Below are 13,245 nucleotides of genomic sequence, written 5' to 3'. Positions count from 1 at the left end.
ATAATATTACCCAGTTAAAAATTATAGTAAATATGTAGAAATGGCAAAAAAACAACATCTTCAGTTGCAAGATTTAGGACACATTTCTCATCACATTACACTTGAAAGTAAAATTTTGGCTAAAAAGAAACACATGGGGGGGGGGGGGGAGATAAATGACTTTCATCCCATTTTCAATGGAGAAACTTTTGGATAGTTGCATATATAAAATATATTTCACATGAATCCAAGGTTTCAAATTGTATTTTTCATGTGTACAGATGTCAGTGACAATTTAACATTAAAATGCCTCATGTGAGGCTCAAGCAAACTGCAGCAGTTTAAGAGTTAAGTAAAAACAAAACATATAGTATTTAGATTGCATTACATTACATTTTGCATTTGGCAGACGTTTTTAAAGCGACTTACAAGGAACATAGGTTTTTTACAATATAGTATACAACATATTGTTAGTGTTGTAACACCAACAAAATCCAGAAGAGGGCAGTAAAATGTGAGGTTTCCAATATTTCTATACTGCCATTCTGTATCTACACTATGATCCACATTAATAATATAAAACGAGTTAAATGACACACCAAGATTTGTAATGCAGAATCACTTGATTTAAGATAAAATCTTAAACCTCGGAATTTACATATATTCACTTTACATCAATACTGAAACTCCTACAGCAAATATATCTGAACCCCCCCTGAGAAGTGAGCTCTCCCAAGAGCACACTGCTGACGTCAAGAAATATAAATAGCTTCAAGATTCTATATAAGGAACTAAACTCTCAAGCTGTTTATTTGGGGGCACGATGTTTATTTGCAAGCCCTCTCCACGCATCCCTGCGTCCACGTAGATTTTCCATTCACATTGCATCTCGTTATTGATTTAAAAGACATCCTGCCACCTTGACATACCAGAACAAGTGTAGTGCACTGACCCCTGCCTGATCTTTGCTATTCAGCGGGATGCTGGTCCTGACGTTGGGCGGGTCGGTTGCCATGACAACCTCATCCAGACGATGCTGGGCGGGGTGGGATCGGGGGTTGTCGGAAGTGGGGGAGGGGCTGTTGGGTACCAAATTCAAGGTCATCAGCACAATACAATTGAGATTAAAGCCGGCAAAATCGACATTTAACAATACATTTCACTTGTTGTATTTTATCAACCAGAGAAAATCTAGATAATCTCGGAAATAATTTAGAAAAAGATCATTTTAAACATAAAATTTAAAAAAAAAAATAGAATTTTAGGGTGGTTGTCACGTGTTTCATGTTGTCTACACTTGTATGTGTATAGTCATTTATGAATTGCTTCATGCGCAATTTTTCATCCTATTTTAAACATTTGCCATTTGTGTCACGGTTCCAATTCCATCAATGAAGCATCTTCTGTTGAAGCCACGAGAGTCACTACAGATGTCCGGATCCCAACAGTAACCTTATTACACAAATCTCCGTCCTACATTTGACAGAGTGCGTCTGGCCCACCGACTGATCCCTCCCAGTACGCGCTCACGTCGCCAAAGGCTTTCGGTCAGAGGGAGGGAGGTGGGTGGGGGCAAATGAGAGAAAGAGGGAAACAAAACGTGACGAGGCACCCGAAGCGTCCTGTTATGCAACTGCTGACCTACTAACATACATTTCTAAACAGAAGCGGCGAGCAGCAGGATACTGTGTAGCACCTCGCCAACAAAACACAAGGAACCGGAGCAAAAGCGCACGCCTGCGCGACCCATGCGTAAAGATCAGCCTGTGTGGGAATCACTTTGCCTGTATTATCCAAATCACCGAGGCTAACACCAAGGGTGGACGAGAGTCATTCAAGCCAGCGGACGCCAGATATTTTGGATACGCTCACCAAAGCCACAAACGGTAGGTTTGCGCATTTGCCTGGCTACTTCTTGACACGCGCGCATACGGTGTGTGATACAAACTGAAGGTGAAAATCCAAATGTTGAAGGTTGCTTTCTGTGAATTTGGTGTGAATTTCAAAATGTTTGGAAATTAAAAATCACGAGAGTGTTTGCAATGGAAATGCTTTGGCACACTCACTGATGTAGTCAGTGGTTGTTTGGGTTATGTTTTATGGACGCATTCATTGGGATGTTAATCAGTATGCATGTTTTCAGTGTTGAGGCGAGGCCAGGACCCCATGCGATCCGCTGACAGGACATCACGTAACAATTAAGGAAACATTTCTATACTAGATTTATTTTTGTACGTTACATGCATGTAAACAAGGTTCTTGGTGCATGTCAGTATTTACATTACGCATTTGCATATGCACTGGTTTAACAGCTGTGATTTTTCTATCATAATGAAAATTATGCGATTGCTCACAAACAATCCAGTTAACACCTAATGATAAGAATATTTACAACAACAAAACCATCATTGCATTATAAAGCACGAAGCATTTATATATATAAAAAAATGATACTCTCGATAAGATAAGCGTTAAATAATGTTTATCGCATTTTTATCAATAAAAGTTATGCTTAAATGTTATGTCCACTTGGGTTATGGAGTTTGGTTCCGCGGACACGCTTCTCGCAGTCACGTGCAGCGCGGTAAAGGTTAACGCGGGTGTTTACGTTAGGCTAGTCAAATATGTTTAACCCTTTCCTGTTTTAAAACTGTAATTCAATGTGTCAACTCTCTATGGATTTAAAACATAAATAATAATAATAATAATAATAATAATAATATGCTTACAAAGTGTAATGTTTCCATGTTAATAAGTATCATGAAATACAAAGGAACTTAAATAAACATCATAATTGTTTAGGTATCATGTATCAACGTTCAATGAGTAGGTTAGTGCCTAAAATGCATACAGATTATTAGATATAAGTAAATGGGTTTTTATAACTATATTACCTGTCAATATACACATTCTTTATAATTTATCCATCTTACAAAATCTTTAAAAGGAAAAAACCTTCACGAGTAGGCTAGTATTGTATGTACTGAATACTATGCATAGTGCTTTAGGTCAATATCTTCCATATGACTGATGTACAATTTCCAGATATAATAAAAGTACAACACCAATGTCATCATAAGTTATTTTTTAGCCCATCATAACTTTTTTGTTGACATTTTGTGATGGTTTATCATAAAAACAGGAAAAGTGGGTGAGGTAGTGTGATGGGTATCTCGCTATGACGTAATATGTTGTTTCACCATAGGCCATCTCACAGATAAGGGTAGCAATGTGCACGGACACACCATTGGTTTCGAGAGAGCAAAGCATTTTTTATTTTTTTTTTAGAGCAAATCTACATCTACTACTGTAGGCATGCATGGCTAGCCTAAAATTTGTGGATGTGAGATTGCGGGAAAGCTTACTTTGTGGTTTCCGTCTGACGTTATTGTGTGTTGCGTAAGAGCAATAAATGAGAAGTTGCAATTAAAAGAAACCCGGGGTCTTTACGACATCATGGGCATCGGGTGGCATCTGGTGAACTGCTTTGTGTGTGCCAGAGCTGAAAGTAGGTCATAGACTCGGGGAAAACACACCCTTATTTGCCAAAACAAAGAAGCACATTTTGCCAAAACAAAGAGTTGTGTAGTGTATAGTTGTGCATCGGTACAGTAGCACATAGTAATAAAAAAATTGATGGGGATAATTCTCTCAAATGTTATACAGTTTTATTTTTTATAATAATACGCCTAATTTTGTTAAACAGTGTTTGTAAGTTCAGTGCCCTATTTAGAAATATACGTCTCTGTATATTCAGTCAGTAAATTTCTCAATATTTTGTGCCATAAAAAGGAAAATAGGGAGGTGGTGCATCATTATTGTGTCGATGTGGCTAAAGGGAGAGGCAAATTACGGTGAAGTTTTGTAGGGCAATGGAGCACATGTGACTGGGGAAACACATGGACTTGGTCAAAGCGTTAATTTTGTGCAAAAAAAAAAAAAGGGATGATATGAGTGTTTATAGAAACACAGTGCATATCCAAAGCCTGCCCTTTTCCCAACAGGAGGAGACAAACCCAGGCATGGAATCCAGGGGGAAAAAAAGAGCCCACGTGCCGAATATTACATTCTGCCTCAGGGTCAATTACATGGCCGCAATGAAATCCAGCACCCCCGCCTTTTCCCATTGTTTCCATTACTGAAACGCTCTACACAACTCATGAAACATTCGAGCTGAATTATAGTTTCCAGGCCTCGCCCAAGTTGAGACTGCAGTGGGCCAGACATGCTATTTTTTCCCCTGTGAAAGCTGACCGTGGTCCGTGGCCTATATAGCCAAAATGAGTTTTAGTGACCCGTTGTAATTTTAAGTGTAGGTAATGACGGGTCATTATTATTTAAAGTGGTGTTGTTAATCCATGGCACGTGTATTTGAATAACGGACAAACAGGTGTGTCCCGTCTGAACTCTTTAGGATGGTTTGGCGTCTCAAAGCTAATCTGGTTATTAGATGTATTGTTGCTAATGCAAGAAAATAAATATGTTTTAGTGACTAATGGGTGTGGCCAAGAAACAAAATAACTCATCCACTGACTGATATTAGTAGCATTTAACTTTATTTTGAAGAATTAATGGCGAGGAGATGACAGCGGTGGACTGAAAGCCTTTATTCGAAATTGTATTACATTACATTTATCAGATGCTTTTATCCAAAGTGACTTTCAGTGCATTACAAGCTAACATTTTATCAGTGTATGTATTCCCTGGGATCAAACGCATGACCTTTTGCACTGCTTATGCATTGCTCTACCGACTGAGATACAGGAAATTGCATAAGAACATTTACAGTTATTATGCTGATAGTATTTTCGTATTTCTTTCATAATGCTTAAGATTATTTCATAGCACTTTTCACAATACATATACAGGGTTCCCACGGGTCCTTGAAACTTTGTGAATCTGGGGGGGAAATTCAAGGCCCTGGGAAGTTTTTGAAAATATACATAGATAGATGCAGGTCATTGAAAGTGCTTGAATCTATTTTATGCAAGAAGTTTTCTGAAAAAAAAAAATCCATATTATTCCCTGTGTAGTGTTGGATAATATCATAAAATTCTAGACTTTTTAAGCACACGTGCTAAACTGTTCGCTTTAAATGCTTATATCTTCTGTATTCATACCAAAATGCTTTTTTGCATAGTTGTGTTTGACGCATGAAAACGTCTCTGGTTACGTATGTACTGTTGTTCCCTGAGAAGGGAAGGAGACGCTGCGTCTCCCTTGCCATACTTCCTGCGCCCCATAACGCCGTCTTTGGCAACAATTCAGATAGCGATATACTTCCTGGCTTCCTTGTCGTTAAGCCTCACCATTAATTGAATTTGATATACACATTCAGACGCACTTACCCCTGGAGGCGTCCCCAAAGTGTTACACTCAGTGACGCAGCACAAGTTCCCTCAAAAGGGAACTGTAACAATGTATCTTAAAAGGTAACACGATGTAACCTTACTTGAAATGTGTCCCCACATTTAGTCCTTGAATTTGAGGGTATTGGACCTGGAAAGTCCTTAAAAGGTCCTTGAATTTGACGTTAACTAAGGTGTGGGAACCCTGCCTATAGCTTAAAATCTTTAGATAAACAAAAATCTGGATATATATTTAGATGAAGGCACAGCTGCTTTCCACATTATTTTTTTACCTTCTGTGATTTCATTTATCCTCAATCCATCGCTCAGCACTCTATTTTTAGCAAGCACTTTAATTCCCCATCCCTCTCTTGTGATGCCTGTTGCACTCCTGACCTACATCTGAGTACCAGGGATGAAAGCCAGGGTGTTTTTTGTGAACTGCCCAGTTTTTGGGTTAGTGGGTCAGTCAGGGAGCGAGTCCCATTTCGTGCTCAATTTTGCACTTCAGTTAAATGACCTCCAGTTCATTCAGCTCTTCTCGTACGCGTTTAACATCACTAACACTTCTTTATTTTTTAAACTGCATATAACCCCTTCTCAGTGTACACTGTTGAAAGAGGTAACACGTTGTAGTTTTTATTCGTTTTGCAGTCGCAGACCAAACCAGAACAGACATGAAAGCGTTGATGGGAGCCATCAGCTGTCTGTAGTTACGTAATGTTCCCTCATATGTCTGGGATGACGAGACCGTAACCCATATAGAGAGCAGGCAGATTATCGGATTACACTGCATTCAACTGCATAGCTGCTCCGATCACGGCACAAGGATTTAAATTAGTCACACTGGGAATTTTGAATCCATGTGTCATATTCAATGCTATACACCAGTCATGGTACGGTTTTACTTGCCTGATCTCATGGGAATTCGTAGATGGCTAATTTTGTACGTTGTGATTATTACAAAAAGCAGTAATGAAGCTCCGCCCCTTCAAACAGCATCACTGGGAGGTCAGAAAGCAGGTCATACTAAAACGTATGAAAGAGATTGTACGAATTCATACAAATTAGCCACCTTGTAAAATACTTGAAGATCGCCATGAGATAGTGTTGGTTTTACACATTTTTGGTTATGAGAAAGGCGTGGTCTTGGTCTAAGGGGGTGGCACACCAAGCTGTTTACGTTGGCGTATGTTTTCAATTGTTTCCAATGGAAGCGCCACGCTTTTCAAAAACGGCAGCAGCTGAGTGCCGAGAGTTAGAGCCCTGCAAGCCCGTCGGGGCCCGACAGGCTAAGCAAATTTGGGCCGAGCTCGGGACGTTTTTTTTTACAGACCGGGCTCGGGCTTATTTTAGAGTCTCTCCTCATTGTGTGTGTGTGATTGCGTGTGTAGCAGAGACAGCGCGCATCTGAGATTGCGCATCCGAGAGAGAGCACGCATCAAAGAACGCGCGTCAGATAGAGCTTAAAAGTGATTGATATTGGTCTCGGGTCAAGTTGGGTTCGGGCTGAAATAATTGCAGGCATTGTCGGGCTGGGGTCGGGTAGGGCTTGAACACTACGGGCCGGGTTAGGGCTGGAGTTTTTGGCCCGTGCAGGGCTCTACCGAGAGTTGAAAAATGTTAAACTTTGTGCGAAACGCTCAGTGAAGAAGGGGCGGGACAAATATTACAACAACCAACTGGCGCCTTGTTCAATGACTGATAAACAAAGCAGAAGTAAAGCAACCACAGCGCTTAGTTGAAAAAAGCTGGCAAGCGCATATTGTCGGCGTCCGCATGGCGTTTCACCTGCGTTTAAACACTTTGGCTTACACCCCCCCAACTCTTTATCTACAGATTGAACACTTTAATGGTGAAATGTGTAAAATCATTTTGCTCGTGGGGACACTTACCGTCAGACAAGGTGTTGCAATACTTATGGGGCATACACACCAAATGCAAGTTCAACGATTTGCGCAAGTAGATTACATACAAAGTCAATGCAAAGACGCGATCACACGCGTCCTCGCATGGGGCAATGCGAATGACGCGGTATGGGCGGCGCGTTTGCCGCGAAAACATGCACTATTCGCCTCAAAGCGTTTTCGTCCAAGTTGAAAATATTCAACTTGAGCAAAAAATTTGCATGATATAAAAAGTTAAATCCCACGAGTAATCTAGAGCGAGTAACGCAATGTCCTGCGTTTGTGGTGTACATAGCCTTAGAGATTAGCAGGAGATATGGTTTAAATGAATAAAAATATTTTTGTACTAAGTTACTAAATCTACCAAGACAAATAAAATGATAAAATTCTCAAAATCTTAATTGGCTCTGGTGCACCTATGATGTAAATATTAGGATTTCAGAATTTTCCCCACCCCATTTATGCAATGTCAACCATCCCCGAAAAAATGTATAGAAAAACATTTCTCAGTTTTCAGGACAAACTCTTTCCTTAAAGTATCATGGAAAAATACAGAAGTGCTTTTACTCTCAATACAAACTTGTTTTTGTGGTGATTCCCTTCTGACTTACGAATGTATTATGAGTTTATCATATTCTAGAGGGCATATTAAATATAGAGAGACCCAAATTAAATTTGAGCTCATTTTAACTAAGATTGTTTTTTTAGTATCCCATCTGCCGTCTGAGCTCAACTACTAGCTATTGAGAATGAGATCATATGTTTGCAGCCGTGAAAACAGCCCATGCAAAGAATAAAGGGACTCCAACGGTTGATATTTAAGACAGTTTAGGTCACGATGGGTGATGTGTTAATCATCTATTCTGTTTTCCATTAGATGACTCCTACCCACCCATTCATCTCAACTCGCACCCATTTGATTTTCCCCTTTATTTAAGATCTGACCTCAATTCCTATACCAGAAAGAATGATTTGGCTTTTATCTGACCCAAGTTTGTCTGTCCTCATAGTTTTTCTTTGCTTCTTATTTTTCAGTTAATGTTAATGTTTTAGAATTTGTTCTCTGGTCCCTCACACAGTGCCCCTTTGTGCACCGACTGTTTAATCTCAACAGTAAAGATGATGTGTCTTAACATTAACGTTCACGTTTTAAAAGACAAAACCCTTGTTGTGCTGGCTCGCTACAGAGCAGATGATGTAATGCAGGCTAATGTTTCATAATGTTAAAGCAAATAATGTTCTCGCTGCTAATGTTTACCGTACGTGCAGTCCTGCCAGGAAATTCTGTACAAAGGTTAAGCATAAATTAAGCAAATCTGAAGCAATCATTAATGCTGTTTTGGTTCTCTATGAATTTGAAAGTGTCGCTTGAGTAATTCAGACGCATATAACTTTGTATCTCTGCTTCACAAGCATCAAAGTCTGGTCAGACAGTAGAGGTCAAAGGCCGCAGACACAAATCAATAGCATGGTTAGGAGGTCAGACGGTGGTTGCCAGGCAACAGAAAACATTCAGTGGTTGCCAGAGTTGTGTAGATAAAGCGGGAAAAAATGAGAAAGCCAAAAATGAACCTTCCATTTTTCCAAAAGAAGCATGTAGAGGTTCATTAAAAATGACAACAACACAAACTAAGTTACTACAAATTAAATGATTTATTTGATGTGCCTAGAGGCAAACTGTGAATTGCTTTAACTCTCGAGGATTAACAAATCGGTCTTTTCTCTTTTATGTTTGCAGCCTTTCATCAAACAGCCAACTGACGGCTCAAAAACCATCAGCTTTCGTTCTCAAGAGGCTAACGGTCCGCGGCAGACGGAGTGACCTACATCCTCCAACACCCCTGAGGCGCTGGGACACATCTCTGTCAGCTTGGAAGAGCGAATGAATAAACTGAAAACAAACAAAAGGAATCAAGAGTCTTTAAAGATTTGTCCTACTCCATACTTCTGGATTTTTTGGGACACAGGTCACAGCTAAAGTGTAAAAGAAGATTTTACTCACTAAAAAGGTGTTGAGTTTGTTAAATGCAGAAGATTTATAAAGAGGTTCATCTCTTTTTGCTAAAACTCTGAGACACTCGTCAGCTAAATCAATGAGGTTCAGCTTTCCAGGAACTACAATACCTCATAAAGTTTTCGGTGATCCAGCTACTTAGCTGAAAAGTGATCAAGTCCATCGTACATTGGGAGATTTTAGAGGAATTCTTGTAGACATATTTCCTCTTCACCCCATCCCTGGTTTTTATTCCTTTTTGTGGAGCCAAGATCGCAAACTGGCTCTCGTCAAGGAACAATGGAAAGTTTAAACCTACAAAACTCCACGAATTCCAGTGCAAGCGAAACATCCGAAAACCTGGACGGCTTTTCAGGCTACGACGACCTTCTCCATTCACCTCAATCCAACCCTCGCCAGGGCCGCCTTCTCAAACCTAAGCCGAACATGAGCTGCCGACGCAAGCGTGAATTCATCTCTGACGAGAAAAAAGATGCATCGTACTGGGAAAAGCGACGCAAGAACAACGAGGCAGCCAAACGTTCCCGGGAGAAGCGGCGCATTAACGACATGGTCCTGGAGACCAGAGTCATGGCGCTTAATGATGAGAATGTGCGCCTGAAAACTGAGCTGTTACAACTTAAGCTCAGGTTTGGCCTCATTAGCACGGCCTCCTATGTGGAGAAGAGTCAGCAGATCAGTGGAACCGGAAGCAACACCACATCTTCCTCAACCCCCAATCGATTTTTCCCCAGTGTTTCTCAGATGATTATGAACTCTGATTCTTCTGAAACAGAGCAGTCTGTTCGAGGCGAGAGCCATGTGATGATGGCAAAATACTCCCCACGAGGTTCGCTTTCAGATATGTCTGATGGCTCCTCTCGAGACAGCCCAGAGCCGCTGAGTTATAACATCAAGCAGGAACAGGTGGGACTTGATATGGACATGGTTGATAGCAGCAACACACAGCTCATGTTCAACATCCATTCTAGGTTGCCTGCAGTACTTCACCAGCACACTTTTGAACAAAGTTATCCCACTAACCAACAGAAACACATTGCAAGTCCAGTCACCCCTCAGTCTGCTCAAAGGAGCGTCATCCTGTACCGTTCAAGCAGTGCCTCCTATCCTGTTGAAAGTCAGGAAATGATTCACAGGCAACAGCAGAACCTTTCCCAACCTACAGAGGGACAAATGGGAAGTCCCCAAAGCTTAGCAGAGGTGACCAGACAAATGGAGAGGAAGACTCTGGACTCTCCTCCTTTTGACTTTGCAGATGATGAAACGATTGAAAGGCAGGCTTACATTGTCCAGGAAGCGACCCACAGAGTTGATGTGGCTGCCCCAGACCTTCTACTAAGACCAGAGGATGTTGATGAAACTCAGAAGTACCGTCAATCTAACGGCACCCTAGAGGATGATGAGCCACCTGTGCTCACATTTGAAGGAGGCTTGAGACACGAAGCCTACTATTATCCTCGCTCATCCAAGGACACTTCCTCAAGCGACGGAGATCCCCGTAGCTCTGATAAAGAGGGCTCCACCGATGATGAGGAGTCTCCCTCTTCGTCTTGCTCTGATACAGGTAGCCATGCATTCATGACTCAAAGCTCCTCACCTAGCCAATGCAAAGATGGCCAAGCGGAAATCAGAGGCACAGCCCTACCCCACAAACTGAGACTCAAGCACAGAGCTCAGTGCAATGACAGGGCAACATCTCAAGACTCGCCAACAACTCCGCCTGCTAACATCCAGCTGTTACCTCAGCATCCTTACTTGGCACTGTCTCAACAGAGCCAGCAGGCTCATAGAGAAAAAGACAGACAGTCAATTGAAGGCTTTTGCAAGCAGGCCACCTCAACAGAGGGAGCAAGGATTGAATGCGGAAAGAAGGATTCCAGCACACGTAATAGTCGTAACAAGAGACACGACTGAAGCAAATTAGACTTTTGGGGCTTGATGGAAAGCCCAGAGAGACGTTTCCCTTTATCTTGCTGTCCTGCTTTGATCCATTGACTCTTTACCCATTCCCTGTTTTTTGCCCAGGGATGAGATATTAGCTGGACAACAGGATAGCATCAGGACAAAACGTTACGCACTGTATCATAATGTATAGACCAACTTTGTTTGTTTTGAATTGTTTGCTCTCCTCCTTAAGGTTGCAGTAGGAATTTTACAAATTAATTAATTAATTCAGATGTTTTGATCACACATAAGATGTCTTTGTCAAAGTGTATATTAAATTCAACAGCAATAGCCACACTTTGTGAGACATGATGGATTTTTCTTTGTAAATAGATAACTGTAAGTGCCCCGTTCATAGTTTGTGGACACTGTTACACATCAAAATAACCTGCAGGTGGCTTTTTATCGTCTTTAAACATACCAAACACCAAAAGATTCAGGGAACGTTCCCTTGACCAAAGATATGTGGCTTTAAGTTCGTACTTCTTTTCGCTCCCTACCTCTCTTTGCTTTTCCAACAGTCCAGTCTAGTTCCCTCAAAAGTCAACTACTTTTCACGTTTAAGCACTTGATTTTTATGTATAAAATGTGATTATTATATTAATATATTTTAGGAGGAAAACAAAAAAAGGTTACAAAAAGAAAACAGTTCAGATAATGAATTTGTCCTTGTGAAAAATACGGTAGTATACTGTAAAGTTTTTGTCTCGATGTGTTTGCCGTTAAAAACCCCGTAAACTAATTTTTTACTTTTTAAATTTGCAAGTTTTTTAAAAAAAAAACTCTGGTTTTATAGGAAAATTACAAAATGCTCCAAAGCCTTTAATGATACATTGGTTGGTGTTAGCTGTATGTTATAGTTACAAAAAAATTGTGGCAGTTTTTGCTCACTAAAATGTCTGGTTTAGAAACAAAGTATTTTCCTGGTAAATGTTTAACACTTTAAAACAACGAAAGGCTGCTTTATGTAGGCACCCTATTTATTGTTTTCCTTAGACATGCACTGATGTAAAAACTTCTTGTTGGTTCACTTCATAATCATATAGATGATAAGCCAGATTGTTTTTCTAGACTTTATTTAAAAATAACTGCGCTTTTCTTGATACATTCTCACACGTTTTCTTACATCAGTATAAATGGATAATAAATAATAGCAGGCTTTACTCTTACCAAGTTGGCTTAATCTTCTCCCCACGTACTACATCTTAATTTTACTTATGTAAATGAACCCCTTTTTATATTTTTCTAAATAAGTGAGATTAATTTATGGCACTTGTGTACAAATGTAAAATATTTCCTCATGGCACTGTATTGTGTGTTCAAATGAAATGTTTTGGGCAAAGTGTTGTCCTTGTTTATCACTGCGTCTTTACTTTTTCGTTTACTGCGATTGTGTAACTGCTCATCACAATGTCACTATCCCGCAGCCCTTGTGTGTGTTTTATATACAGTAAGTGATGTTTGATGTCTTTAAGGTTTTTATCAAAAAGAAACATGGAGAAAAATGTGAGCATTTGGTGTTCTTGAGTGGATGGTGACGCTGCTGTTCTGCTGCTCTGTTTTGATGCATATTGTAAAAACACTAAATTTCAGTGGTAGGTTTGGGTGCATTTTTTTAAAAATTCTTATAAAAAATAAAAATGATGATGTTGAGATTTTCATGAGTTTGTTTGTTGTCTTCTTTTATATAGTGACCACAAAACCAGTCATAAGGGTCCATTTTTATATTATCTTATAGTACAATATATTACAGAGCCCCTAAGATAACACTGGAGTAAAAAAAAAAAAGTTTAGTTTCATGTGCTCACACGAAACCTTCATGTGCAGAATTTTTTTTTTAAGTTTAGTTTCGCGATGTGAAACTATCGCGTGCAGACGTGAAAGCGATAGTTTCACGTGCGCACGCGATAGTTTCACGTGCGCACGCGATAGTTTCACGTGCGCACGCGATAGTTTCACTATATTTAATTTTTGCTCCATGTCCCCTTAAAAGCTCCGTAATATTTGGTTGAGATACAACTATTTGAAAATCTGGAATCTAAGGGTGCAAAAT

The 13,245-nt window shown here is 40.1% G+C and overlaps 1 protein-coding gene across 1 annotated transcript; it reads left to right on the top strand.

The window, feature by feature from the left end:
• Positions 1-1,546: 1,546 nt before the first annotated feature.
• nfil3-2 (nuclear factor, interleukin 3 regulated, member 2) lies at positions 1,547-12,853 on the top strand. Its single transcript, XM_065253084.2, has 2 exons — positions 1,547-1,865; positions 8,973-12,853. Exon 2 carries the CDS (start codon positions 9,528-9,530, stop codon positions 11,160-11,162), a length of 1,635 nt encoding a protein of 544 aa, XP_065109156.1. The 5' UTR covers positions 1,547-1,865; positions 8,973-9,527; the 3' UTR covers positions 11,163-12,853.
• The last annotated feature ends 392 nt before the right edge of the window (positions 12,854-13,245 follow it).

The sequence above is a fragment of the Paramisgurnus dabryanus genome, chromosome 3 (genome assembly GCF_030506205.2).
Source record: "Paramisgurnus dabryanus chromosome 3, PD_genome_1.1, whole genome shotgun sequence".
Lineage (NCBI taxonomy): Eukaryota > Metazoa > Chordata > Actinopteri > Cypriniformes > Cobitidae > Paramisgurnus > Paramisgurnus dabryanus.
This window is presented reverse-complemented; position numbering and strand designations above follow the sequence as displayed.

What these genes read in the sequence shown, in the direction of transcription:
- nfil3-2 (XM_065253084.2), top strand. Translation starts at nt 9,528, where the DNA reads ATGGAAAGTTTAAACCTACAAAACTCCACGAATTCCAGTGCAAGCGAA.